Source organism: Galleria mellonella, unplaced genomic scaffold (assembly GCF_026898425.1).
Source record: "Galleria mellonella isolate WM207_F2 unplaced genomic scaffold, CSIRO_AGI_GalMel_v1 utg78, whole genome shotgun sequence".
NCBI classification, from domain to species: domain Eukaryota; kingdom Metazoa; phylum Arthropoda; class Insecta; order Lepidoptera; family Pyralidae; genus Galleria; species Galleria mellonella.
The window spans coordinates 6,443,878-6,471,693 of record NW_026442151.1 but is presented as its reverse complement, the minus strand read 5'-3'; the positions used below and the strand labels follow the sequence as shown (position 1 = coordinate 6,471,693).

Genomic DNA, 27,816 nt, shown 5'->3' with positions numbered 1-27,816 from the left:
GTTCATATTTTTAGTGATTACTCCCATACACACAATTTGTTCATAACCCTACCTAATTTGGCTAACTAGAATCAGTACCCGAGCACCAACATCTCTCGTATTAGCTATCCTTTTCTAACGAACACGTTTTTCAATTATTTTTATTAAAAATGGCAACCCAGTATATCTAAAGAATTTAGAAATGTTCATGTCTTCCATTTTAGGACATTTTTTTTCTTTCTTTATAGCCAATTAAATCTATGCTTTAATACTAATATTATTATAATATAAAAATAAGCTAATATAAGGCTAACAGCACATTTGGCGTATCTTCGGTCGTTTGTCTTCGACGCCCGAAGATACATCAAATATGACGCTAGCTTATGCTATCACAACGATAAGTATGTGTTTCTATTAATAATATTTTGTTAATTAATTCATAAAATTCCTATATACTTCAAAGGTCTTTTGATAAGCTTATATGTAAATAATCCAATTTATTTTACTTCTATCTGGCAACATAAAATTCAACTTGAGCATAACATCTTATTTCCAAGACGTTTAAATTCCAAAAATAATAATTTTCAAGCTTAGAATATTTTTAATAATACCTATCAGTCATGAACGAGTGTTGCCAGATTTATTCAAGAAAATTTTAATGCTAATGAGATATATATTTTTAATATATTATTTGTTATATTTTGGAAGTAGTATATTGGTAAATTTTTTTTTTTATAAGTTGATTAAGATTTTTTATTATTGAAGTGGTTGTTTGGACTATATTTAGTATATATATATATATATATATATATATATATATATATATATATATATATATATATATATATATATATATATATATATATATATATAGCTATTTTGCTCCAAAATATCACTATCGCAAGAGATTCTAAAGGAGAGATTAATTTTAATAGACTTATTACTTAAAATCTCGCCGCCGACTCCTGGAAGACCTTTTATTGAAAATTTGTTTAAATGAAAAATAAGCTGAAATATAAAACAATGGACATGGGTTGCCCGTTTTCAGTTACCCACCCGCTAGTAAGGATTGCCAGATGGCAACAAATTTTTTTAATAGCAACCCTTATATTTCCATATAGGAAAAAAAAATAAACTTCCATTTAGTGTAGGTTTAAAAAAAAAAACAAATTTCCTATAATTACAGCACTATCATCTACAGCAAAACTTTAAATGCTGGCAATCCTTAATTACAACCATTTTTTATAAGCAACCATAAGTTACAGAGTATAGAATATAATTTTTTTATTTATTTATTTACACTTTATTGCACCAAGTAACAAGAGAAATAACAAATACAGTAAATATTAATGAGAAGTGATACAAAAGGCGGCCTTATCGCTAAGCAATCTCTTCCGGACAACCTTTGGATATAATAGATATATAATATTCTGTTTGGTATAGATCTTATCAAAAAAGCATGATGAATTTACCAAATTCATCATGATTACTATTAAATAAAATTAAAGCAGATAATCCAGGTGCATTGTATTATATTTTAGCTCATTCTTTCAAACTTTTCATTTTTTCATTTAAACCAAGTTTCAATAAAAAGTCTTATACTTGCAAAAGTCAAAGCTAAAAAATATGGTAATGATTTCTATTACACCTACTGAAGTGCTTATCAGATGCAAATAAACCAGCCAAGATTTAAAAACTTGCGGAATTTTAGGCTATTAAATGAGGAATACTAGACTTACTATAACATTATAACCTTGTGCTTCTAATTAGTACTTTAAAATATTACTTGGTGTTTACAATTTATTAAGGAATAATATATGAAAAACATATTTAATATAACCATCACAAACCGCTTTTAAGTGAGGTAAAAAAGAACTGTTATTCACAAAAACGTAATCTCCTACCACTATTTCTTTGTCTCTATCGAATTCCACTTGAAAGAAAGAGACAAAGCATTTCACAGCAGTTGATTAGAAGTTTGACGTTTTTATGAATAACTGCCATTCTAAATTATATCTTACAGAGATGACATTACGTATTATTTTCCACAAACAGATAAATTCGCCAGTGTCCCACTCGTCTGTACTCGGCGGCCGCACGGGCCGAACGGTGTCATATTCCAGTAAGGCCGGGGGTATTGTGCGGCCGAGATTGGAAGCCGCGGCTGCACAGTTGCGACACTTGACTCGGTGTTTTACCGCGTGTCTCCGGGAAATAGATTCTGTGAAGTGAATAATTGGCAATCGATTATCTAACAGGTATTATAAGTTTCTGTTATCTTCTCATGTGACAGAAGTGTCAAGTTTGCTATTGTGTGTTTATGTTTTTACTTTTTCTTAATAAATATCATGGGCGTATTGGGGGAACAGGGGGGAAAGGGGAGTCGTGACCGTCCTCCCTAGTATTCGAAAAAAGTTTCACAAAAATATGTCTAAGGGTATTCAGACATGTCTTTGTGTAAAGCTAAAAAATATGGTAATGATTTCTATTACACCTACTGAAGTGCTTATCAGATGCAAATAAACCAGCCAAGATTTAAAAACTTGTCACCAGGAGGCGCCGCCCTCGAACGAATAACACTAGTGCCAGGGAGGGGAAGGGATTGTTAGTAAAACGGACTACAAATCCCATTGCTAGCAATATACCCTGTCAGGTCGACCTCCGCGTGGTCTCCCCTGGAAACTATTGTGCTAAATCCCTAGTGTATTCATCACGATGGGCTAACTGACCTGCTTTTGCATTCTCACCTGTCATCCTTCACTGATGCCCCGCCAGTGTGTACCATTAGCGCGGGAGGGGTTACCATTCCATTTCCACCCATTAAAAAAAAATACTAGTGCCAATAAATCAGCAACGATATACTCACTTTAGGAAGACGTAGAGTGCTGCCGTGATGACAGAAAAGACGATGAAGGAGTAGGGCCCGATAGCTTCTCGCATTGTGGGGAAGGACATGCCCACCAGGAAGTTACCTCCCCAGTTGGCGAGCGAGCCCCAAGCCATGCCTGCAGGACGCGGGGGCACCTCGAAGATCTCTGTTCAGTATCAAATATTAACGTTTATTTGTAGGGGGCATTTATTAATCACATTAGATGTGTCTTTTTAAATCTAGACGCCTGTTGAGTCTCTTTATTTGATACTGGCAACCCTTCGCATAGTTTTATTTAAACAAAATACAATCCAAGTTACTAATAATGTAGCTTTCTATGGTAAATGTTTTAATATCGAATAAGTATTTTTCAATTTTAACATAAACAAACAAACACAAAAATAATAATTTTTTAATATTAAATTAGATTTTAGAGAAAATAAATGGAAATAATATTATCATTGTCCATCGTAGTCCACGCCTAGAATGAGCTGTTCCTTTGCCGTGAATATCGTAAGAAGCGATTAAGAAAACTTAATACTCGAGGGATGGACAGCTGCGTCCCTCTTGAAACGGCACAAAAGCCTAACTGCGGTTGCGCAGGACAAATACAGGAAAAACCCCCCAAGAGGGAGGTCTATATTCCACAGGGGGCAGTTAATAACTGATAAGATGATGATGACGATGTAGAAATAGTAAAAGTATGTTCTACCTTATAAAGATTACAAATAAGCTGTTATATCGACGACAAACAGGTTTCAAAATCGTTTTTTTTTATACAACTTAAAATGGCAAACAAGCTGACGGTCCACCTGATGGAAAGTGGTAACCGTCGCCTATAGACACGAGCAGTACCATGGACATAACAGAGTATACTGTTTCGCCCATGATACCCCCCATGCGTTGCCATTTCTGAGGACTCAAGTGTTATTTTTCTGTACCCTATAAATTCACGCCATATCCCACCCACCCTTCAAACCGAAACACAGTCATGCAAACACAACTGCTTTACGGTTGAAACACGAATGGGACAGAGGTACCCAAGCAAACGATTTTTGTACAAACTCTCCCTCTGGTTAAATAAACATTTCAGTTATTTATTGAGATTTTTACGTCGTTTATATAATATAGCTATGTCTATAACGTGACTACATGAAAAAAAAAATAATAAAATTAAATATTACTACCTGAAGCTATAAAATATGGTATGGGCCCAAGACCGAACCCATAGACTAGAACATACGACAGCACGGCCACCATACACACGTAGGGCATCCACGATAGCATATTCTGCAAAATAAATTAACCCATGACATCAATGTTTTGCAGGGCAGCACAGACACTAGACTAGTTAGACTGTTTCCACCTATAGGCGTATTTAAGAGGGAGTGAGGGATTTAATACAGGAGTATGTGCAATCCCAGACATGTCAATCAATTTTATATTAATAAAATCAAAAAAGCTCGACTAGTTTCGAGATCAATTCGTAACCCTTAGTTATGAGTGACTGCGACGTGATCATGAGCCTGACTCGAGCCCGTGCTCTAATTACATGTAAGTTAAAGCTTACGAAACTTTTAACATATTCGTTATAGGACCAGTATTAGTAGATATTGTAACTAAAATAGATAGATAAATACTCTTTATTGTTTTCTCCAAAAGATTACGATAGTAAACTTATTATAAATATAAATAATTACAAGAAATAATCACAATGAGAAAACAATGGGCGGCCTTATCGCTAAGAGCGATCTCTTCCAGGTAACCTTTGAATGGAGAGGAGTAATTATAAACAATTTGGTGGGAGGCACGATGAAAAATTTTGTTAGTTCTAAATATGGGAGATGTGATACATATAATAATATATTATCCCTACTCATTATATATATAACACACACACACACATATACATACATATATATATATATATATATATATATGTATATATATATATATATATATATATATATATACATACATACTGGTATATGTGTGTGTGTGTATATATATATGTGTACCCAGTGGGCACGGCCCAACCGCTATCCCCCCCCCCTCCTTTAAATACACCCACGGTGAAGCCTTTTTCTCGTTTCGTAGTAGCACTCACAATATATATCATAGTGACGGCGAGTACAGCGAGTATGACGGCAGCGCTGAGCACGGACGCGAGCAGCAGGGGCCGGCGGCCGCGGCGCGGCAACAAGTGCAGCATCAGCACCGCCGTGCACACGTTGATCGCGCCGCACCCGATGGTCGCGTACTGAGAGTTCGCCTCCGACAGGCCTGCTTGTTTGAAGATCGTTTGCGAGTAATAGAACACCTGGAGACATTATAAATAATACACGACTTACAACTGTGTATTATAGGGGGGGGGGGGGGTATTAGTAACTCGAACTGTCTCATTATAAGAAATATACTCTGTCAGATGGACCCCCACGTGGGGACCACGGAACCATCGTGATGAACACCAGGTGTATTCATCACGGTGGGCTAACTGACCTGCCTTTTCATTCTCAACTATCATCCCTCACTGGTGCCCCGCCAGCGTATACCGATAGAGCAAGCGGGGTTACCATTCCATTATCATCCATAAAAAAAATCTGTGTATTACATACATCTTCATATAGAGTCAAAGAAGAATACCAAGTCATAAGAAGAGCGTCATAGAATCAGTTTAGACTAAACAAGGGATCGTCTGTGAGTTTTTTTGTCCATATTGAGGCACCGTCAAAAATCGACCCAAAGACGCCAGGTAGGCTAAGGCCGGCCCTGGACTTACCCAGTACCAGCCGTAAGGGGCGGTGGAGTGATCGGGCGACGCCTGAAGGCATCATATATTAATTAAAAAAATATTGATTAAAAAAATTTACCTCAAATATGCCGTACTAACCTTCAGCCTACTCAGCCTGCTAGTAAATTCACCATTGTAAATTTCCCTAAAACAATAGCAAACTAAGAAAGAAAGGTCTTGAGTGGAGACTCCATACACGCAGTATAGGAGAATCCCCCCCCCCTCCCTCCCACTACATGGAGTGATAATCTCAAATACATTGTAGGGAATCAGTGGATGCAGATGTCTCAGGAGCGTTCTTTATGGTAGTTTATAGGAAAGGCTCATATTCAGCAGAATAGCTAACTGGCTACTCACAGCGTTGATCCCGCTGGTCTGCTGCCCAGCCTGCATGGAGCAGGCGAGCAGCAGAGGCAGCCGAAGTCGCGGTTCCATCACCAGCCGCAACATGCTCCAGTGGTCATCGTCGGCAACCTCCACGCGCGACTCCTCGCGCAGGCTGTCCACCTCATCCGTGAGAATGCTAGCCGACACGCCACGGACTCGGCTCAATTCTGAATTGGTACAAATTAGAAATTTATTTATGTTAAATAGCACAAATATAACAATAACCAGAGGGAGATTTTGTACAAAAGTCGTTTGCTTGGGTACCTCTGTCCCATTCGTGTTTCAACCGTGAAGCAGTTGTGTTTGCATGGCTGTGTTTCGGTTTGAAGGGTGGGATATGGCGTGAATTTACTGGGTACAGAGGAATAACACCTGAGTCCTCAGGAATGGCAACGCATGGGGGGTATCATGAGCGAAACAGTATACTCTGTTATGCCATGGTACTGCTCATGTCTATAGGCGACGGTTACCACTTTCCATTAGGTGGACCGTCAGCTTGTTTGCCATTCTAAGTTGCATAAAAAAAAAAATTAAAATAATATATAAACAAACTTACATTCAAATATATTCAAGTTTTTTTGTATCAGCCATTAACTGTCCACTGCTGGACGTAGACCTCCCCCATAAGGGGAATAACTGCGGTTGCCAACCCACTTACCAAGCGTGGCAACTACCAGCAAAACTCCCTTTATTGGAAAGGCCTTCGTTAAACAGTGGAGAGTTAACAAATCATATAATAATAAATAAATAAATCCATAAAACTCACCATTAATAGCGCTAGTTTCATTCTTCCTAACTACATAAAGATACTTTGGACTTTCTGGCAACATAAATAATATTGGTAAACATAAAATGACTAGCAACGCGTAGACGGACAGAAGGTAGGGCCAGTCGTCGACACCGCCTGTAAACAAAACATCCTATCAATATTATAAATATGAAATTTGTAACAATTAATCCATTCGTGAAAGACTAAAAAACATAATTTTTTTTTAAACCAGAAAGGTGCCAATAATTTTTTTTTATACAACTTAGAATGGCAAACAAGCTGACGGCCCACCTGATGGAAAGTGATAACCGTCGCCTATAGACATGAGCAGTACCATGGACATAACAGAGTATACTGTTTCACCCATGATACCTCCCATGCGTTGCCATTCCTGAGGACTTAAATGTTATTCCTCTGTACCCAGTAAATTCACGCCATATCCCACCCTTCAAACCGAAACACAGCCATGCAAACACAGCTGCTTCACGGTTGAAACACGAATGGGACAGAGGTACCCAAGCAATCGACTTTTGTACAAAGTCTCCCTCTCCCTCCAATCATACAGTAAGTCTGATTGTAAACGATCACTGTTGCCTATAGACGCCTGTAACACTAGGAGTGTCATGTGCGCGTTGTCGACCCTGAAGAAACCTAAAGATACCCTTTTTAAATAACCTCATACTGTAATCTCTATGGAATACCTACTTTTTTTTTTTATTAATGTATTGTTTAAAAAAAAGTAACAAAGTTTTCACTAGAGATTACAATCTGGGGTTAACATACAAGAGGGAGACTTTGTACAAAAGTCGTTTGCGTGGGCACTTTTATCCTGAAGACTGAATATTTTTAAAATAAAAAATTTTCAAAATATTTTCAAATAAGACTGAATATTTTCAAAATAAGAACTTTAATACGATTTTAAATAATTAAACATACCCAATAGGAACTTAAGCCCCATAACTTGTCCCACTAAGACTCCAACATTCACCCCCATGGGGCACGCGACACCCATAGCGCCTGTCAGACTTAGTGGAGCCAGTTCTGTTAAATACATTGGCACTATACTTGTTGTTAAACCTGTAACAAATTGTTTTGTTATTTTGTATATTTTGGTTTTGAAGTTTAAATACATTTATAATTTTATAAAGAAGAACTTGCACGCGGGTTCGATTCCCGCACAATACAAATATTGGTATTTATGAGTATGTACCGAGAATTAATATTTTTTTAGAATGTATGTAACACACGTAGATTGAATTATTGTTCTGAGTTAACCTAACCCAAATAAAGCAGGGGGATAGACCCTATCAGGTCGACCTTCACGTGGTCCCCCCTAAAAGCCATCGTGCTGAATTCCTGGTGTATTCATCACGGTGAGCTAACTGACCTGCCCTTTCATCTCACCTATCATCCCTCACTGGTGCCCCGCCAGCGTTATATAACGATAGCGCAGGCGGGGTTACCATTCCATTATCATCCATTGAAAAAAAAACCTAACTAAAACTGTGATAGGCTATAGCGCGAAATTTAATTATTATCTGTCACTTAATGGGATCACAGTAGCTGTTTTTGTTGCCTACACTTTTAAATGTTTGATTTGAGATTTTTCTATCGAAGTATTATTTGAACACAAACTTTAATTATTAAAAAAAAGGGAATTAAAAAACATAATTGCAAAGCCAAAAATTTTCCACATTTGAAAATGGCGCCATACAGCCGCCATACTGATTACTCTTTTTTCAAATAATTTATAGCCAGTACCACTCGAAATGTTATATGAAATCTGACAATAAAAATCATTTATGAATTTTGAAGTTACGGTGGAATAAAGAAAGACATACACCTGAAAACATTACACTCCTATTTTGAATAGTTGTGTAAAAATAGGGTAACTTTTGCGTGAATACCATACGAAATTTTCATGCTCATCATTGAAAACGATGTAAAAGATTTATTGTGATTCATTATTTCTTACAGTTTCTTTTTTTTTTATTTTGAAGTAATTTAGCAGTGTATTTATTGTTATATTTAGACACATTATTCATATTTATATATTTATTAATATATTTAAATTATACAATGCATTATAGGCGACATATTTCTTTTCTTACAATTACTAGACAGCAACCAGAGAGCATCACTCTACGTACATCAAACATAGACTAATAAAGTTGCCATATTAAGAAAGAAAGAAGCGTTGAATCGATCTAAAGGGCATATAAATTTGTTGAAGAAGTAGATGTCCCAATCAGCTTACGAAAAATATACAGGGGACTGTATCAAGCAATGGAGTCAATTCTCAGGTGGATTTTTTTAAACTTATCTCTAAAATTAATTCAATTTAATATCATAAAGAAATCCATAATATTTTTTAAACAAATTAAATTATTAGATTAAGAGATAGATAAGACCAGAAATTGCCATGTGGTCCCGGCATAGAATGGTCCACATTTTGCTTTCACGTGGATGCAGTAAGTGGCGACTAAGGGAAGTTAACGGTCAAGGGATGAACAGGAGCGTCCCTCTTAAACCCTAACCAAAGCCTAACTGTGGTCGACCCCACTACATACCTGTATTGAAAGAGACCCAAAAGCAACAAAGCACATTTTAGTGTTAATTTTTTTTTAATTCCCGGTACTTTTACACTGAATAAATATTTATATTGTTCCTCACCACCCGCCAGACCAACCAGTAACCTTCCGAGGATGAGCAATTCTACAGAGTTCGCGGCGCGGCACACCATGAAACATAAGGCACCAAACAAGAACAATACGCTGGTAACAATCGTAGCTTTCTTTCTGCAACAAAAAAAAAAAAAACAATATTTTCATAGACTAATACAAAACCAAACATATATAAATTAACACAGCATTTTAATTAACGAATTCCATTTTATAAAACTATTGTTGGTATTCATTATAAGGATCTTAAAAAAATCCTAGACAAAAAATTTTAGTACCATAAAGTTTGGGGGGGAAAGGGATTGTTAGCAATGGAGTTTGACAGCCCCATTGCTAGCAATATTAGGTCGACCTCCACGTGGTTCCCCCTGGAAACCATTGTGAACGATTCTTGTTGAATTCGTCACGATGGGCCAACTGACCTGCTTCATCCTCAACTATCATTTTTCACTGGTGCTCCGCCAGCGCACACGATAGCGCAGGCGGGGTTACTATTCCATTATCACCCATTAAAAAAAAAGTACCATAAATTAAAAAAAAATTAATATAAAAGGTATGAAAACTCTTTGTACAGTATAGTGCCCTTGGTACAGATACAAAGTGTTCTTCGTTTCAAGTATTTAATTTTTAATGACTCACGACTCACGATATTTATTATAACAAACTCATTTTTTTATGCATCTTAGAATAACAAACAAGCTGACCGCCCACTTGATGGAAAGTGGTAACCGTCGCCTATACACATGAGCAGTACCATGGACATAATAGAGTATACTGTTTCGCTCATTATACCCCCCATGCGTTGCCATTTCTGAGGACTCAGATGTTATTCCTCTGTACCCTTTAAATTCAATGCCATATCCCCACCCTTCAAACCGAAACACAGTCATGCAAAAACAACTACTTCACGGTAGAAACACGAATGGGACAGAGGTGCCCAAGCAAACGACTTTTGTACAGTCTCCCTCTGGTAAATATTAGGTATGAAAACTCCTTCTACTGTATAATGCCCTTAGTACAGACACACAGTTCTTTGTTTCAAGTATAAATTTTTTTATGACTCACGACTCACGATATTTATTGTACAACAAACTCATTTACAATACTAGTTTTACCCGCGACTTCGTCGGCTTTACCGTAATATGATCATTGACCGGGATAAAAGTAGCCTATGTCCATCAAATATAGTAGACTTCGAGCCGTTAGAACTTTAAGAGGTAATAAATAAACAAACGCACTTTCACATTTATAATACTAAGGACTCTTATGCCCTTTACAAGAACGATGAATTTTTATAAAAAAACAAGTACACCATACCTGCCCAATTTGTCGGCGAGTATGGCGCCGAGTACGGAACCCGTGCATCCTCCCACTATAAAGATGGAGACCACAGAGGACCAGAGCACGTTCATCCATTTCTCGTCTAGACTCACATCGTACCGGCTTATGAAACTCTCGTTGCAGAACTTTTTTATAACCTGAAAAAAAAAAACAAAAAAGTATTATTTATCTACTTTCATGGCAGGTCCCTTGCACAGCAAGCAAAGAGAATTGTAAAGCTTATACGGGACACGGGATTTTTATTATCTTTATGCAACTAAAAATGGCTTAAATCCTACTACCTCTCCCTTCAGTACTATTTCTGTCGTTACCCCTCCCTACTATTTCTGTGTTCTCTCTTAATTTTCCTTTGTCATTCTCTCTTGTATGTGTGCTATTAAATATATGATATTTATGCATATATTTTATATATATATATATATATATATATATATATATATATATATATATATACATATATAAGACCAATAAAAGACAAAACAATAATTTTCAGAAATTGTACAATTCTAATTTAAACTACTGCACCAAATTAGATACGATTTTCACATTTCCTAAGGTCTAATTGGGAGGAAGGAATTGTTAGTAATGGCGTGGCTAGTCCTCATTGCTATCAATATACCCTATCAGGTCGACTTCCACGCGGTTCCCTCAGGAAACTATCGTGACTAATTTATCGTTGAATTAACTGGCTGCCTTTCCATCCTCACCCCTCATCCCTCACTGGTGCCCCGCCAGCGTATACCTATAGCGCAGGCAGGGTTACAATTTAATTATGTCCATTTAAAAAAAGATATAACTTAAAATCTGATATCCTTCTGAAATCCATACATAAGGAATAGAAAAAAAAATAAAAAAAAAATATTATAGGTATAAATACCCTATAAAGCGTGCAAACGATGTTAAGGTTGTTTGTCACGCCACAGCTACTGCATCACAATATTCACTGTGCTGCATAAAATGTATAAATTATCAGTAATACCTATTTTCTAGACTACATCGATGCCACTTTGTCTAATTGCATTATTTCAAGTATTTAAGAGAACAATGTACAGCTATAAATATTCAACTGCTATTCATGTTACTATAAAAATACATATATACTTAATATTTTTTTCTTGTTTTCAATCCAGATTTCAGGAATTCAATTTCATTCAGCATAATAAATTTGTAAGTACTGCTAGTCGGCTTAAGAGCTTAACTAATCTATAAAAATTGGTATACACATAGCATTTGGGATGGAGAAGCACCACGGATACTTTCTACTTTTTTTCTAGGTCAGTCCTCAAAATAAGCTGACGGTCCACCTGATGGAAAGTACTAACCGTCGCCTATAGATATGAGCAGTACCATGGACATAACAAAGTGTACTGTTTTGCCCATGATACCCCTATGCGTTCCATTCTTGAGGATTCAGGTGTTATTCCTCTGTACCCTGTAAATTCACTGCCATGTTCTACCCTTCAAACCAATATATATATATATATATATATATATATATATATATATATATATATATATATATATATATATATATATATATATATATATATATATATATATATATATATCAATACATATCTATATATACAATAGAAGCTCATAATTACCTCAGCGGGCGTATTAACAACTCCGATGTTGTATCCGACCGGCAGTGACGACCCCAGGGTGGTGGCTACACCGGCCAGTACCAAGTAAAACGACCATCCGGCTTTGTACTCATTCGACTGGGTCAGATGCTGGTGTTCATTGGTTACCTGAGAAAGAGAAAGAGAATTTTAAAATATTTTTTATAATAGATAATAATGGAATGGTAACCCCGCCTGCCCCAATAGTATATATATCCCTCACTGGTGCCCCACCAGCGGCACCAGTGAGGAATGATAGGTAAGAATAATAGTGCAGGTCAGTTAGCTCATCGTGATGAATACACTCGAAATTCAGCACGATGGTTTCCAGGAGGACCACGTGGAGGTCGACCTGACAGGGTATATTGCTAGCAATGAGACTAGTAGTCCGCATTACTGACAATCGCAGTATCTTCCTTATACAGAGTGTTGCCGTGTGGTACCGGTACAGAATGGGCCACCCCTTACTTTCCTATGGGTGTTGTAAGAGGCGACTAAGGGAATTTAATGGGCGAAAGATGGGCAGCAGCGTTTCTCATAAAACATCACCAGTCTAACTGCGTTGACAACCCTACTGCCATGCGTAGCAACAACTGGCAAAACCCCCCAATAGGGGGAGATCTATGTTCAGCAATGGACATTTGACGGCTGATCATTGCCTTATTATCATGATCATCATCATGATAATAAGGGTGGAACCGAAATTGTTAGGATAATTTTAAGGATTTCCACATAAGCGTATTTAAAGGGGTAGAGGGGGAGTCGGGTAGATGTAGCAACGTCTTAGAATCGGCCCTAACGTATGCACCAAATCTTTAGAGATTATTCAAAATTATCCGTCAAAAAACACCATCGGGCAATGTGAATATGGGAGCAAACTCTATGGAATGCAAAAATGAATCAGTTCACAATTAAACGAAGATATCTCACAATAAAATACTAAATATTTAGTCATTTTCAATAATTCATATGAATTACTAAATGCAAATTATAATTTAAGCCTTTTTTCAATACGTCTACGAATAATTAAGTTTTTTTTTTATACCACTGAGGTGGCAAACAAGCATACGGCCCACCTGATGGTAAGTGGTTACCGTAGCCTATGAACACCTGCAATACCAGAGGTATTACGCGTACGTTGCCGACCCTGAAGAAACCTCTTTAGTTACAATACATAATATAGTACCGTACATACGAGCAGTATGTTATATTAATATTTATATGTAAACTGACAAAAAGTTGACCCATTTTTAAGAATCTATGCTCTATCTATATAATCTAAGAATACCAATAAAGCAACGATAGAGGGCAAATATATGTCAATTTTTCTTGAATATCTCTCAAGTCCTATTACAATTTTATTATATTTGTAAGGTATAAGACTGTCGCGTGACCCCTGCGCATATGGAATTTCTAAAGATATCTCTTTTAATTTATAAAACAAATATGAATACATTTCATGCATAAAGATGCCATCCGTAAGGAATTCCCCGGATTTGTCCTAGTTTGAAGGGCGTCCAGGGGCCGTCCGGCAGAGGTTTTTGTAAAGCGTCCGAGTATAACCCGGACACTTTTGTTGTCAGGGGAAATTCAATTTTGTTATAGGTAGGCGATCAATTGAAATAAATCTTAGTTACAAATTCATCCACAATAACCCTGTTTTTATATAACAATGTTTTTATTTTTGTTACAAAAAATATTTTTTCAGATGTGTCCGGGGAAAAACCATATTTCGCTCAAATGTCCGGGATTTTTGCCGTGTTCATCCGGTGTCGGCAATTTAGGTGACATGGCAGCCCTATTCATGCACAGTGCATGCACTCTGCACACTGAAACATTGCTTATTCTCATACAAACATTCACAGAAACATGTTACAGGTGAAATTAGCTTGTTGTTGACTGCCGCAAATGGAAATGGCATTTAAAATTAGATGACCCGACGTGTCTGAATACCAAATTTCATTCAAATCGGTACAATCGTTTATTTGAGCATCATTAAATACGAACATTTAGACAAGTTTTCTTTGAAACAATGCGCGTAATGTCCCTGATATTGCAGGCGTTCATATGCTACGGTAACCGCTTACCATCAGGTGGGACGTTTGCTTGTTTGCCATATCAGTAACATAAAAAAAAAAAACTTTACAATCTTTCTTATTCATATTAGTAAAATTAATAGAATGTGTTTGGATTAAAAATTGAGTCTATACTCAATTTCATTCATTACGTAGATTCTACACACAAAAAAAGATTTTTTTTCAAATTTTGTTGTTAATTAATTATTATATGGTATTAGAATTAACTTTCAAACAACCTTGTACTATATAATTATTGTAATTACAAGATATAGCGAAAAAATATATTATAGGAGTATGTCTAGTAGGCATGTGTAATATGGATACGGATCCGATATCTATATGTTGAGTTCCTCTGGACATTGATGGCGGGAAAAAGGTCATCACTCATTTCGATATCGCCCATATCGGTCGGATATTTATTTTCGAATATGTTGAAAGTCTGTTATCCAATATTATGTTTTGGATAATATTTTTTTAACATATTCGTTATTTGATCAGTATATTGTAACAAAAATATAGATTATTTAAACTAGATATTGCTATATAGTACCCACACCTACTTCGTAGGTCAGTGGATCCTAAACATTCGCGACATCCGTGGCCAAATATCAAAACTTATTGAATTGGCAAATGGCACAGAATTTCGAAAACCTGACTCTTTCACGGAACCCTCCAAGATCCAATTTAGAAGTCGCCGATCTAGATCACCACAGGAAAGCAAAAAGCATATTTAAAAAACACACAAACTTACGAATACACTGAGAAGTTTTTTAAAAGCCATTTAAGTAAACACAACACAAGCAAAAGTCACTTTTTCAATCCACATAACAGTCTCGTCACCACTTGGTCGTGCACAGGGCGAATAGAGCGACAAGGGTGTCGGCGAGCGCAGGCAACACTGAGCAGACGGCAAAGATCGGCCAGTACCAATCACACAGCCAGCCATCTAGTACAAAGTAGGTCAGGGCGATCGCAGCTGAACCGTGGGCACCAATAGCTGAAGTGGACTTAAGGAATTGTTAAAGGTACTATGCAAATGCCATTGTATCTGTTGACTAGATGTAAAATATGTCTTTCTTAATTAGTAAAATAAAATTATTAATTAGTTAAAAAAAAACCCTAGATTGCCAGTACCATAGTGAATTAAGATGGCCTTTTACGAAAGCACATCCTACAAGATTGACAATTTTTTTTTAAATAAACTAGCTAATTAGTAATTTATCAGTCTCTGGATTATCTGTCACGCTGTTTACCTTAAAGGGAAAAAGGCATGAAGCTAATGTTAAAGTCTTTTTGTGTTATTGCAATGAGCATAGATAAGACCAATGGCAAAAGAGAAATATTAATTTGTTGTTAGACAGACAGCAGATTTAACATACTAGATGGAAAAATAACATAAAAGAATAAAATAAAAAATTGAAAATATCAAATATGTATGGACATGGTACACAATCGACACTAATTATATATGTATGCGTGTGTATGTATATGCGTGTGCGTATGTGTGCGTGTATGTGCGTGTGTGAATGATGCAACACGAAGTTATTTCTTATCGATGATTATATGGTATGTACATGACACTAATTATAAAAGTTAGGTATTGTTTCTTAACTGTCATAGACAAAACCATTAACTACACAAAATAGAACGGTTAATAAAAAAAATATTAATCTTTAGACACTTGACAATTTACTTAATTTGACACAGAAATATTATGAAAATATGAAAATAATATTCCAATATGTTAGTGTGTGATTTAAAATTTCGAACCATTAATAACTTTAATGCGCATACCGCTATTTATTATATATTAACCATAGAAAGGGGTATAGTGTAGATTGTTTATGATAACATGGAAAGCCCCTCCAAAATCCAAAAAAAAATTTTATTTACACTTTATTGCATCATTTATAGACTAGTAAATACATTTAACTGTAATGAGAAATGATACAAAAGGCGACCTTATCGCTAAGGAATCTCTTCCAGACAACCTTTGATTAGAGGACATTGAGACTAGAAAGAAAAACAAAGGTTAGGTGGCGCACTATTATATATAAACAAATTAAAAATGCATGATTAAAAATATTTATAAGGTTTCGACACAGGAATATAATATTAATATTCCTCTAGCCGGAACGCTACCGAAGACCACCACCAACCACCACGTACCACGTCTATATATGATTACACACATTGAAGTAAAAAGTTGGAGGAACGTGCCATATCACCATCGAGTATCTATACTTATTTTTAATACTACATTCTTATTGTGTGCGTGTGTGTATGTGTATGCGTTTGCGTGTGTGTGCGTGCGTGTGCGTGTGTGTGCGTGCGTGTGCATGTGTGTGTTTGCGTGTGTGTGTGTGCGCGCGTGTGTGTGTGTGTGTGTGTGCGCGCATGTGTGCGCGTGTGTGTGCGTGTATGTGTGTGATGCGACACGAAGTTATTTCTTGTCGATGATTATATGTACATGACATTACAACAGTGGTTAATAAAGGATACAAATCAAAGAGACAGTAGGTGAGAACATTGTTAGCCCAAGCACGAATGTTGTCATCTCCAACAGCACTAGGGCTATTGAAGTTGCGAAGCCCGCTACCAATCTGAAATCATGCACATGCGGTTACTGAACAACCCCACATTTAAAACCTGACTAGCTTTAACCCGTGACTTTGTCCGCCTATTCGAATTATGTTAACTGGCCGAGAAAAATAATAACCTTCGTCCTTGGTGGAGAAGGATTATTAGTAATGGGGACGTTAATCCTCATTGCTAGCAATATATCCTGTCAGCTCGATCTCTTTGCGGCTCCCCCTGGAAATCGTGATAAATTATTATCGAATTCCTCACGATTAACCAACTAACCTCATCCTCACCTACCATCCGTCACTGGTGCCTCGTCAGCATATACTGTTAGTGCATGCGGGATTATGATTCCATTATCACCCATTAAAAAAAAAGCTTTCGGCCTTCTCCATGCAAAATAGTACATGTACCAAATTTCATGAAGTGTGGTCGAGTCGTTAAGACACCAAATAAATAAATGTTAATAAATAAATAAATAAACAAACACACTTTCATTTATAACACTAACTTTTACCAGAGACTTCGTCCACAGAGTATATTAACTGAGACGTCGACAATAAAAATGAGGTATGTATATAATGGATACCAATCAACTCTGAGGTGGGCACAGCCCACTCGGCAATTGTTTAGTTCATGCCCCCGCCAAATCAGCTTCAAGCTTATATTGTATAGGTGAGTCTCCTACTTCACTATCTCGCTCCAACATATACATGTTATATTTTTCTCTTTTATTATACATTGCCAACTTTTACTAAACCTTTATGAGAATAAGAAAATTAATCAAAAAATAATGAGACATCGTATCTACTATCCACACCGAACGTGGCCGAAGTTAGTAGCATAATTAGCTGACACATATAAGTCTGAATGATTGATAACTTATATACAAAGTAACTATAAGATACATTTCAAAACGCCAAGGTAGAGAGATATAACCTTGTCGTTTAATGTAAACAGGATTTTAATGGTAATTGTTAATACCTTATTAAAAATTTTGTACATATGTAAATATATTTATAAATAAATACACATAAAACAACAAAAATGAAATGAATTTATTTTGAAAGAATGCAAGTCTTACTTAAATAAAAGGAATGACCACTTCCTCCGTAGAGGAATATATATATATATATATATATTGGCGATTTTTATTTGAACTATTTTAAATTAAGTTCAAATAATTCTGACAATATTATTACTAGTACTAAAATCATATATTTTTGAGTAACAATTTTGTTCTTCAGAAAACAAAAAAAAAGCTGATTAATTCTATCGAAAGAAAAGGCAAGATTTGTTAAAAAAAAAATTGAATTAAAATCGAATCAGAATTAACAAGGATATCGCGTAACATAAATAAACAAAACACAAAAAAAAACATACACTCTTTTGAAGTCGGCGGCAAATTTTCTTTACGCCACCTTACAGTACCAATTGAGTCGATGGCCTACCTAACCAATACTTGACAGCTCTATGGAATCACAAAATGCGACGTTATGCCTATGGTACCATTCATGCGTTGTCATTCGTAGAGATTAGTGTTTGAAGTCTTTTTTTATGCTACTTAGAATAGCAAACAAGTTGACGGCCCACCTAATAGAAAATGGTAACCGTCGCCTATAGATATGAACAGTACTATGGACATAACAGGATATACTGTTTTGCCCATGATACTCTCCATTCGTTGCCATTCTGAGGACTCAGGTGTTATTTCTCTGTACCCTGTAAATCCACTGCCATATCCCACTCTTCAAACCGAAACACAGCCATGCAAACACAACTGCTTCACGGTAGAAACACAAATAACACAGAGGTACCCAAGCAAACGATTTTTGTACAAAGTCTCCCTCTGGTGACATTAACAAACAAAATATAATTAACTAATATCTATGATAAACTCCATCCCCCTTATTCACAACAACTAAAACGTCCCACAAGTCTACTTTAACTATTAGAGTATTTTGTCACTGTCTTTTAAATTGCGAAATTAGTGTAATAGAAAAAGACAAAACACTTCAATAGCTAAAGCAGATTTATAAGAAATTAGACATTTCTATGTATAAAAGAGCATCATATCTATGTACAGCAGTGGACAGGTAATGGCTGAGATAATAATGATGATGTATTTACCACACAAAAATTATGTAGTTAATTAACATTCAAACACAACACAGAAGAAACAGATAAATAACAGTTAATAACCTTTTTCTCCTCATGTTGGCGTAACATTTTACAATTCACAAATATAATTATTTCACTAAAACACTCCACTCGACTTAACTCAATACCCAGCAACGCATTAATGAGTACCTAACAGTAACTACAAGCGATTTCTGTATGTAGTTCTGTGTGTACAACCACCTTGAACTCCGGGTCTTACATTACCTTATAATACGTACGCACCTACACGTTGTATTATCCTTATTTATATTGTAAACAGAGCCCGATTGGGCAATTTTGCCGCTTCGGGCAAAAATAGTATTTCCAACTGTAATCGTCTTCTGTGAATCGCTTTGTTTGTACTCGACGTTCAATATTACCTTATAAAATATACGTGGATACATATTGAGTTATTTATTCTTATTTTTGTCGAAACAGTGGTCTATCTAGCAATTTTGCCGCTATGGGCAAAAATAATATTTACCCCCTTTTTGCCACCCCACATTTTGACCAATTTCTTTTATAGGTGGGTTTCTGTTGGAGGATGAAGTTAGTCCATCATGTTAAGGTCCCCCACTCTGGGCATTTGCCTAGCAACGCTTTAAAAAAAGACCATCCGATTCAAGAGGCCACGCCTCTTCAACCGACTTCAAAAAGCAGTAGGTTCTCAAATCGATTTTTTGTTTATCCTTTGTTTTTCTTACCCCGATATTTCCGTCAATTGTAAACCGATTCCAAAATTTATTTTTTTTTATCTGAAAAAATATACTTTCAGATTGGTCCCATAGAAATTTTATCAAAATCGGTTCAATAGTATTTAGATCAAAATAACTGGTTTGGCCCAATTGAAATCGATTTTTTTGGGAGCACAATCTTTAATTACCATATCGGATACTGGCTTTTATCCAGATAATACATTTTATCCACGACTTCACATGACCAGGACACGTTGATTGTCCGGGATAAATAATATATATTTTTCTCTATTCCAAATAGTACATGTATAATAAATCCCAAATCCAAGCCAATGGATGCCCTAATATTTCATTTGTATTAAAACGTAAATATATAATTCTACGAACGAGTTAATGGTTTCGTAACCAAAGGTCATCATTCATTGCGTAAGTTTATCAATATAGAAACATTCTTACGTTATAAAAAGGATCTCTTTTATTTATATATTTAATAATTAAATAACGGGCCATTGCCCATTAAACATATATTTATACATAATGGGAGCCACAGACAGCCCTCTACGTCGAGGCTGTTTTGACGCCGAAAAAATAGCTTCTCACGTAATCCTAGAAAGCGAAGCCGAGTTGAGGGGCCCAATGTTTAGAAATCCTCGGAATGGTGAGATCGCTCCATGAGGCCTGTGAAGATCCCAGGAAGCTTCTGTACTTCTGGGCGGAGCTGGGATGGCTGTACTAGCCACGACTCATACGCACAACGATCCAAATGAGAGGCTAAGCACGGAAAAGGGTTCAATTTACATGTATTTTTTAGAAAATGGTCTTCAGTTTCCTGAATTGTTTTTCATCGTCATTGACGTGTAATGAAACGTGTAATTTTATATCAGACGTAGACTGAGGTCAAAAGCATGACTGCAATGTTATTACTAAGTATCTACATCGTAGATACTTTATAAGAAAACTATAGAAGATGAGTGGAAAGTACATACCAAAACTTTCCAGAATGTCACCTTTGTGGTATGCACTGGTAGACAGTGTGATAATGGCCACTATCCTTGTTAAAGCATAGACATACTTATCCGTCATAATCTACAGGTGTAGTAGTGACACGAATTAGAATAACAAGAACTGGTTTTATGGGCATGAGCATTTCTTCCACTTGATCATTCAACGATAAGTGATGGTCTTGAAGTATGTTGGAAGTGCATAATAAGAACATGGCAACGACACGAGTAGCATACGTGGAAACAGATGGCCCATTGTTCACTCGCGGCGTGACGAATTGAGGTCAGACACGCTATATGCAGCGTCATCGCAGCTAGGTATCATACAGTCCTTACCGCGACCCCCTTCGATTAAGCGTTATCTGTTGTCTGTCTTCAATACTGAATAACGACTAAAATAATCTAAACAGGCACTGTGAAATCTTCTTCTTCCTACTCTTATCCCAATTATTATATGGGGTCGGCGTAATATATTCTTTATTCATATTACAAAATGATTTGGCTTAGTTTTACGACCGGCCACCTGCCTGACGTCAACCCTCTTTGGGAATGCTTTTAATAATAAGAGGAATGGACTTATGTGGAAAGGAAAAGGAAGGGAGGACATTGCTGATGCGGAAAGGACTGGGGCACTGTAGCGGCTCGGGAGGCCAGGGTCGCATACCCGTATACACTTATTCTAGAATCGAAGAATAAAATCTAGACAGATTTCTAGAGAACATCCTGACGTGTGAAACAGGCACTGTGAAATATATATAGGATTAACTGAGAAATCCTATACACTGATTGGATTAGCGATGTAATTTCATTGCCTGGATTTAAATTCCTGAATATTTTATTCCAGTTGGAAGGACACAGCCGAGCCGTAGATTAGATCGCTAAATTGAAATATTACTGGACTGGAATAATGTAAACCTGGCATTATAAACGAAATAACTGAAATGATCAACTGCAATTACTTTTTTTCAAAACCTTTCTTCATAACATTGATAACAAGACTCGTAAAATCAAAATGGTCTAACGTTAGAGATGACTGTTTGTTCGCATCGAGTACAAGGCAAATCAAGTGTTAGAAAGTGGTAACCATCACCTATAGACGTGAACATCATATTAGAATCGAGCGACGCGCCTCAGCTTCGCACGGTTAGATATATAGAACAGCAATTCCTAAAGTAAGTACCGCGAAATTTAGGGGTTCCGTAAAAAAAGCCACCAAGATAATGCGAAATTATTTATGCAGTGAAACAACTTCATTCTTCACATAAAAAATTAAAGAAAACTATAAAGTTAATTATACTTTTAAAATATTTCTAATAAAAGCTTTTGTTTTTATTTAAATTACAGTGTTTTTGATTTGTAATTGTTTGATATGGGGTTCCATAAAATAAAAGGTATTTGGTAAGTAGTCCGTTATCTTAAAAATTTAGAAACCCCTGATGTAGAGGATATGGACGAAAAAAAATATTTTCGTATTTTTTCGTTCACGGTAGAGGATCTCTAATTTATTTTTAAAAATAAAAACTGTTCATGTTGCTCGCTGGCAATGTAGCTCTCTTTAGTAATGGAGATTAGCAATCCCATTACTAGTAATATACACTATTAGGTCGACCTCCAAGCGGTTCCCTTTGGAAATCATTATGATTGATTTATTGTGAAATTCGTTACAATGAACCAAGTGACCTGTTTCATCATCGTAAACGCTAGTGGATCATCAGTGAAAGATGATAGATAGATGAAGATGAAATCAAGTCATTTGCTGTAATGAATTCCACAAGAATTAATCACAATGGTTTCCAATGTGAATCGCGTAGAGTCCTAACAGAGTATATTGCTGGCAATAGGACTTTTAGACCCCCATTACTAACAATCCCTTTCCCCTCCAGACGTTATGCCGCCGGAACTTGAAACATGGATTGTACCTTCCGCCGAAACCTAGAAAACAGCATGTCTATATGACAAGATTACATCCTTACTTACCTATGTAACGTCAAAGAACTTACAAGAAATTAAGTTACTTGACAATAAACAAGTAATTTTTTTTTACATACCTCACTTGAGGCAGTTGAACCCATAAATCGAGTTTCTACAATCTTGTTATGCGGATCAATCACTTAACACAAAATGCATTTATCTCATGTAGTTATTCTATTTCCCGCACTATCTGGCTGTAAATAATTAAACCATGAAGATACACAAAGCACTTCAAAAAAGAAGCGCCAAAATTACCTACTTGACACCGTTCGGTCCGAGTAACCGAGGACGCATTGCAGAAATGACATCGAACGCTGGTCATAATACCTCGTATTTGGTAAACATAGCATTACAATTGCAATATAACTAAACTTCACTGGATATGAGTTCAGTGATCGTTTGTAGGGTTGCCCACAATTCTGGATTGATTTTCAAAATGAACGGAAGTGGCATACGAAAAACATCTGCACTCAGCAAAAATGAGAACGGTGAGATGGATATGTTTTTTTATGCAACTTAGAATAGCAAACAAGTTGACGGCCCACCTGATGGAAAGTGGTAACCGTCGCCTATAGACATGAGCAGTACTATGGACATAACAGAGTACACTGTTTCGCCCATGATACCACCCATGCGTTGCCATTCCTGAGGACTCAGGTGTTATTTCTCAGATGAATATGTGAAATAACAAGGATGTATCAAATAAGGACAAACGAGGAACTTCGAAAGTACCACAAATGACTGATAATAGGCAGGTGCCTGTTGTTTTTTAGACCGCGCTTCCGCTATCGGAATACGTTGACCAACCACCGGTAAGATCTTTATATGTAATATTCGTCAGATCCGTCAGTATTCTACGACTATAATAGGCGAAATTAAAACCAAATTAAAGGCTTATTGTAACGAAATTGACAATAATTAATTACAATGGTTTCCTACTAGGAGGTCGAGCTGAATATACCCTGTATACGCCTGCGGAGTACCAGTGAGGGGTGATAATTAAGGATGAACGTTAGGCCCATTGTGACAAATTCATCACGAATGCAGGCGCTTGGTCAAGCAAACAAGATGAAAGCCTTCCTTAATTAAAGCTATTTTCGGGGCTTCTGAGACAGTCTAGACTCAATACGAACTACATTTTCAATCACGAAACCATGTATACTATCACTACGTCTGCTACCATCGGGACTACTTACGCCTTTTGCTTCCTCCACATTCATGACGGTATATATTTATAGCTTATACAATATACATATAAAAAAAGATTTTTTATTTGTAAATTTTAATGATAGCTACTTAATCACATCGTTGAATATACCGTGTGATCCCGGCATAGGATGAGCCACCTCTTTCCCGTGGATGTCGTAAGAGGCGACAAAGGAAACTTAATACTCGAGAAATAGGCAGCAGCTCGGTTGCCACTTCGCCTGTCAAGCGTGGCATCTATTGGCAAAGCCCAACAAATAGAGGAAGGTATATGTGCAGCAACGGACAGTTAATGGCTGATTGAATATTCGTGAATATATGTAATTCAAATTAACCTTTTGCCCTTTTATTTTCTTTGTATTGGAAACAAAAAGTAGGTTCATTCAATCCATGTAAATGTTTAATAAATTAAGCGACTTCTAAAAGAAGGATTTCTGAATTCGTTTGTATTTTTATGTGTGTATTTTACACAATATCTTATTAATTATGTTTATTTACATTAATACTGAATACCTACATATTTTGATAACTTTTCTCATATATATTATACTTACCCTATAAAGCTAGATAATCTGTGTTGGATATTTGGAAGTCGTCAATCCACTCACAGGAATCCATGAACAGAAATCCAAGGAAACATGCTGACCAGACAATTTTGTATAGTTAATTTTAAATTTTCTGATTATTGCCACATATTTTAAATACACTATCAGGACTTAAAGCGACGAAGGAATTTGCAGGTAAATAGTACCTACATACCTAAATTTTTATTGCCAACGTTTCGACGTGTAAATGAAACGTGTTTAAAAAAAACATATTTAAGATTTTGTATAGTGCTTTATAAGGAAAATTATTTGTTAAAATTAATCCTTTTTATTAGAAATTGACAGATAAGTGATAACCAAACGTCCAATGAATCAGCCCTGCCACTTACAAACGTATTGTAAAAGGTACACATGTGGAACAATGGTGTAGTAAATCAAACACAGGTCCCAGTTAACTGGATTTAACCAGTTCAAACTACAGTCAATCTGATGTATATTTCAAATGAGCAGTTATTATAAACATCTGGTGTTAAACTTATGTTTGAGATTATACCATAAAATGGGAAAAATGGATTCCTTAATATAATATTGTTCATTGGTTTATCAATGCCTTCTTTAGCTATATTATCAGCGTAAAAAGTAATAAATCTGTGTATTTAATCTATGATAAGTAGGTAAGAAAGCAAAGGAAGGTAGAGTTATCACCCTTATGTTTGTACCTCATATCGGTATCGAATTTGGAAAATTACTTTTTTATATGAAAAAATATACTTACAGACTCATCTCATAGAAAAGTTATCAAAATCGGTTCAGTAATTATTATGTCTAAATAACGGGTTTCACCACAATTGAAGTACATTTTTGGTAATATTATTTTCAGCCATCATTCTTAATTTTATAATTTTGTCATCCCTATTTTTTGTTCTAGATAATTGCATGCGAATATTTATATTCAAGTACGATTACTTCTAAGAAATAACTCAGGAATTCCTTTACAGTTATATCCATTCGACTATGGAATAGTCTGCCATAGGAATCGGCATATAGTTTTAAGCGTCGTCTAAGAGAGCATTACTTATCACTATGTACATATGTGTATATATATGTATGTGTATATGTATGTTTGTGTAAATATATGTGTATGTTTACCTTTTCATAATTTAGACTCTGCTACCTGTGTGCTTCATAAAAAATGTGAAAATTTATCAAAGTACTTTCATAACATAAATATAAATAGATCTAATTGCAAATTGAACAATTTGTTTTATTTAACATATTACATAACTTTCTACTATAAATTCATGTACATAAATCTGATTGTAGTTTTTTAATAACTTAAATATTTTGCTTGTTGCATATATCCTATAGAGACAACCATTATATCAAACATTTGGATATTTGATATAATCCATCCATAAGACATTGTTTATCAACATTAAACTTCAATTACCAATGACTGTTTTCTAAATATTACCCAACCAATATTACACAAGGAAATATCAAAATTGTAATTGTAATGATCACAATTTATAAAACATATAATATATACAAATAACAAATAATAAAAATATACAAATATAAAAAGTAAATTATGTGAGTGATACATATTTTAGCCATCTTTTTATTTTGGTCTTAACTCTCAATTTCGCTTATGTGTTATAAATAAATTTGTAAAGATCTAGAAATGTTAAATCACACTTAAACTATTGAAAGGATTTTAATTTAATAGCTTTTTATCCCTATTCATACAATCAAAAGGAGAAAATATACTAATAGTTTAAATAATTATTATAATTTATTATAGGTTATTATTATGTATCAGATGATTAGACTACCATTTACCTACTATCCGGCAGACCACAACACTTACCTGCTTATGTTGTAGTATAAAAAAGAAGCAAACTGTTTATAAAATACTATAGATATTTCTATTACTGCTTATTAGAATTATTAAAAATAGTACATAGATAATGTACTCATGATTTGTCATAATGATATGATATGAATATGAAATTATTAGTGACATCAAACACCTGAATTCCTTATCAAGCTCACCTTATTTTTTTGAAATCAGTTTTATACAGGTAAAACAAATATCCTTATAATATATATATATATATACACGAGATATTACAGCGTGGCAAATCACCCCCCAATTGTAAACTGTCATAAGATGACCGAAAGCCATATAACAGATGACTAATCCTTTTCATCCCCATAATATTCATTAAAATACACAATACGTTAATGCAAGGTATAAGGGAAGAAAAACCATAGACCAAGACAACCAGCCTGCAATAAGCACAATTTATTTTAAACATAATATACAAAGGTGAACTTATCTCTAATAAGAGATTTCTTCCAGGAAACCTTTATTACTATTATTCATTCAGTTCTTATGTATGGATGGTAATGAAATGTTTATGGGCTGTTGTCATGGTGATATATCTGCAGTATAAATTCAAAACAAGAAATAGAGTCACACATTGTCCATTGGCCTTTTTTTAGTATGGACCTGTTCATATAAATTGCTGTAATATTGTCAATAAATCCAGTGTAATTATATTGTTACTGTAATAAACTGATTTTTTAAACAGTTTTAGTCTAAATGAAATCTGAGATAATATAATGCATATTAGATTATATAATCTTATTTCATAAAACTCGTAAAACCTAGTTACATATTGCATATTTGGGTCAGTGATTAGCTATTAAACTTAGCAACATAATACATTAGCATATTTTGGTAAAATCTTAAAAAAAAAGTTTATTGTAAATTAATAATTGGTGTCTGTGATAAACAACAGACATATTTTAAGCTACAAGGGCAAAAAGACAATGGGTCTTTGCACTCACCGGGTGTGATATATCGGGATATAGCTGTGGTGTTGGCTCGGTGTGCAATGACGAACAGTCTGTTTGCTTTCCCATAATAATGTCACCAGCACACAGAGGTGGCCAACAAGGGTCAAAAAGCGTGCTGGTATCAATGTGCTAGCACCTCGCATGCCTTTTTAAAATTATTATAATGAACAAGAATAAAATATCGAAATCGTAACACTCACGACACGACACGAATTTCATATGTTTGTGATGTTTGTTTTTTTTTTTTTTGTTGTGAATAATACTGACTGT

At 35.4% G+C, this 27,816-nt stretch overlaps 1 protein-coding gene across 5 annotated transcripts; it reads right to left on the bottom strand.

The window, feature by feature from the left end:
• Positions 1 to 1,684: 1,684 nt before the first annotated feature.
• Positions 1,685 to 27,769, bottom strand: LOC128202182 (solute carrier family 2, facilitated glucose transporter member 1-like). 5 transcript variants are annotated; one of them, XM_052901510.1, is made up of 13 exons: positions 27,538 to 27,762; positions 17,023 to 17,123; positions 15,448 to 15,517; positions 12,425 to 12,571; positions 10,794 to 10,954; positions 9,469 to 9,593; positions 7,732 to 7,872; positions 6,793 to 6,930; positions 5,997 to 6,193; positions 4,956 to 5,168; positions 4,036 to 4,138; positions 2,846 to 3,014; positions 1,685 to 2,200 (listed from the first exon to the last, which is right to left on the bottom strand). In XM_052901510.1, the coding sequence occupies exons 5-13, from the start codon at positions 10,886 to 10,888 to the stop codon at positions 2,092 to 2,094; spliced, it is 1,290 nt and encodes a 429-aa protein (XP_052757470.1). In that variant the 5' UTR covers positions 10,889 to 10,954; positions 12,425 to 12,571; positions 15,448 to 15,517; positions 17,023 to 17,123; positions 27,538 to 27,762; the 3' UTR covers positions 1,685 to 2,091. The 5 variants fall into 5 exon arrangements, with proteins under 5 accessions (XP_052757470.1, XP_052757471.1, XP_052757467.1 ...); XM_052901511.1 differs by lacking the exon at positions 27,538 to 27,762 and adding an exon at positions 19,306 to 19,537; XM_052901507.1 differs by lacking the exons at positions 15,448 to 15,517; positions 17,023 to 17,123 and having other exon boundaries at positions 27,538 to 27,769.
• Between the last annotated feature and the right edge of the window lie 47 nt (positions 27,770 to 27,816).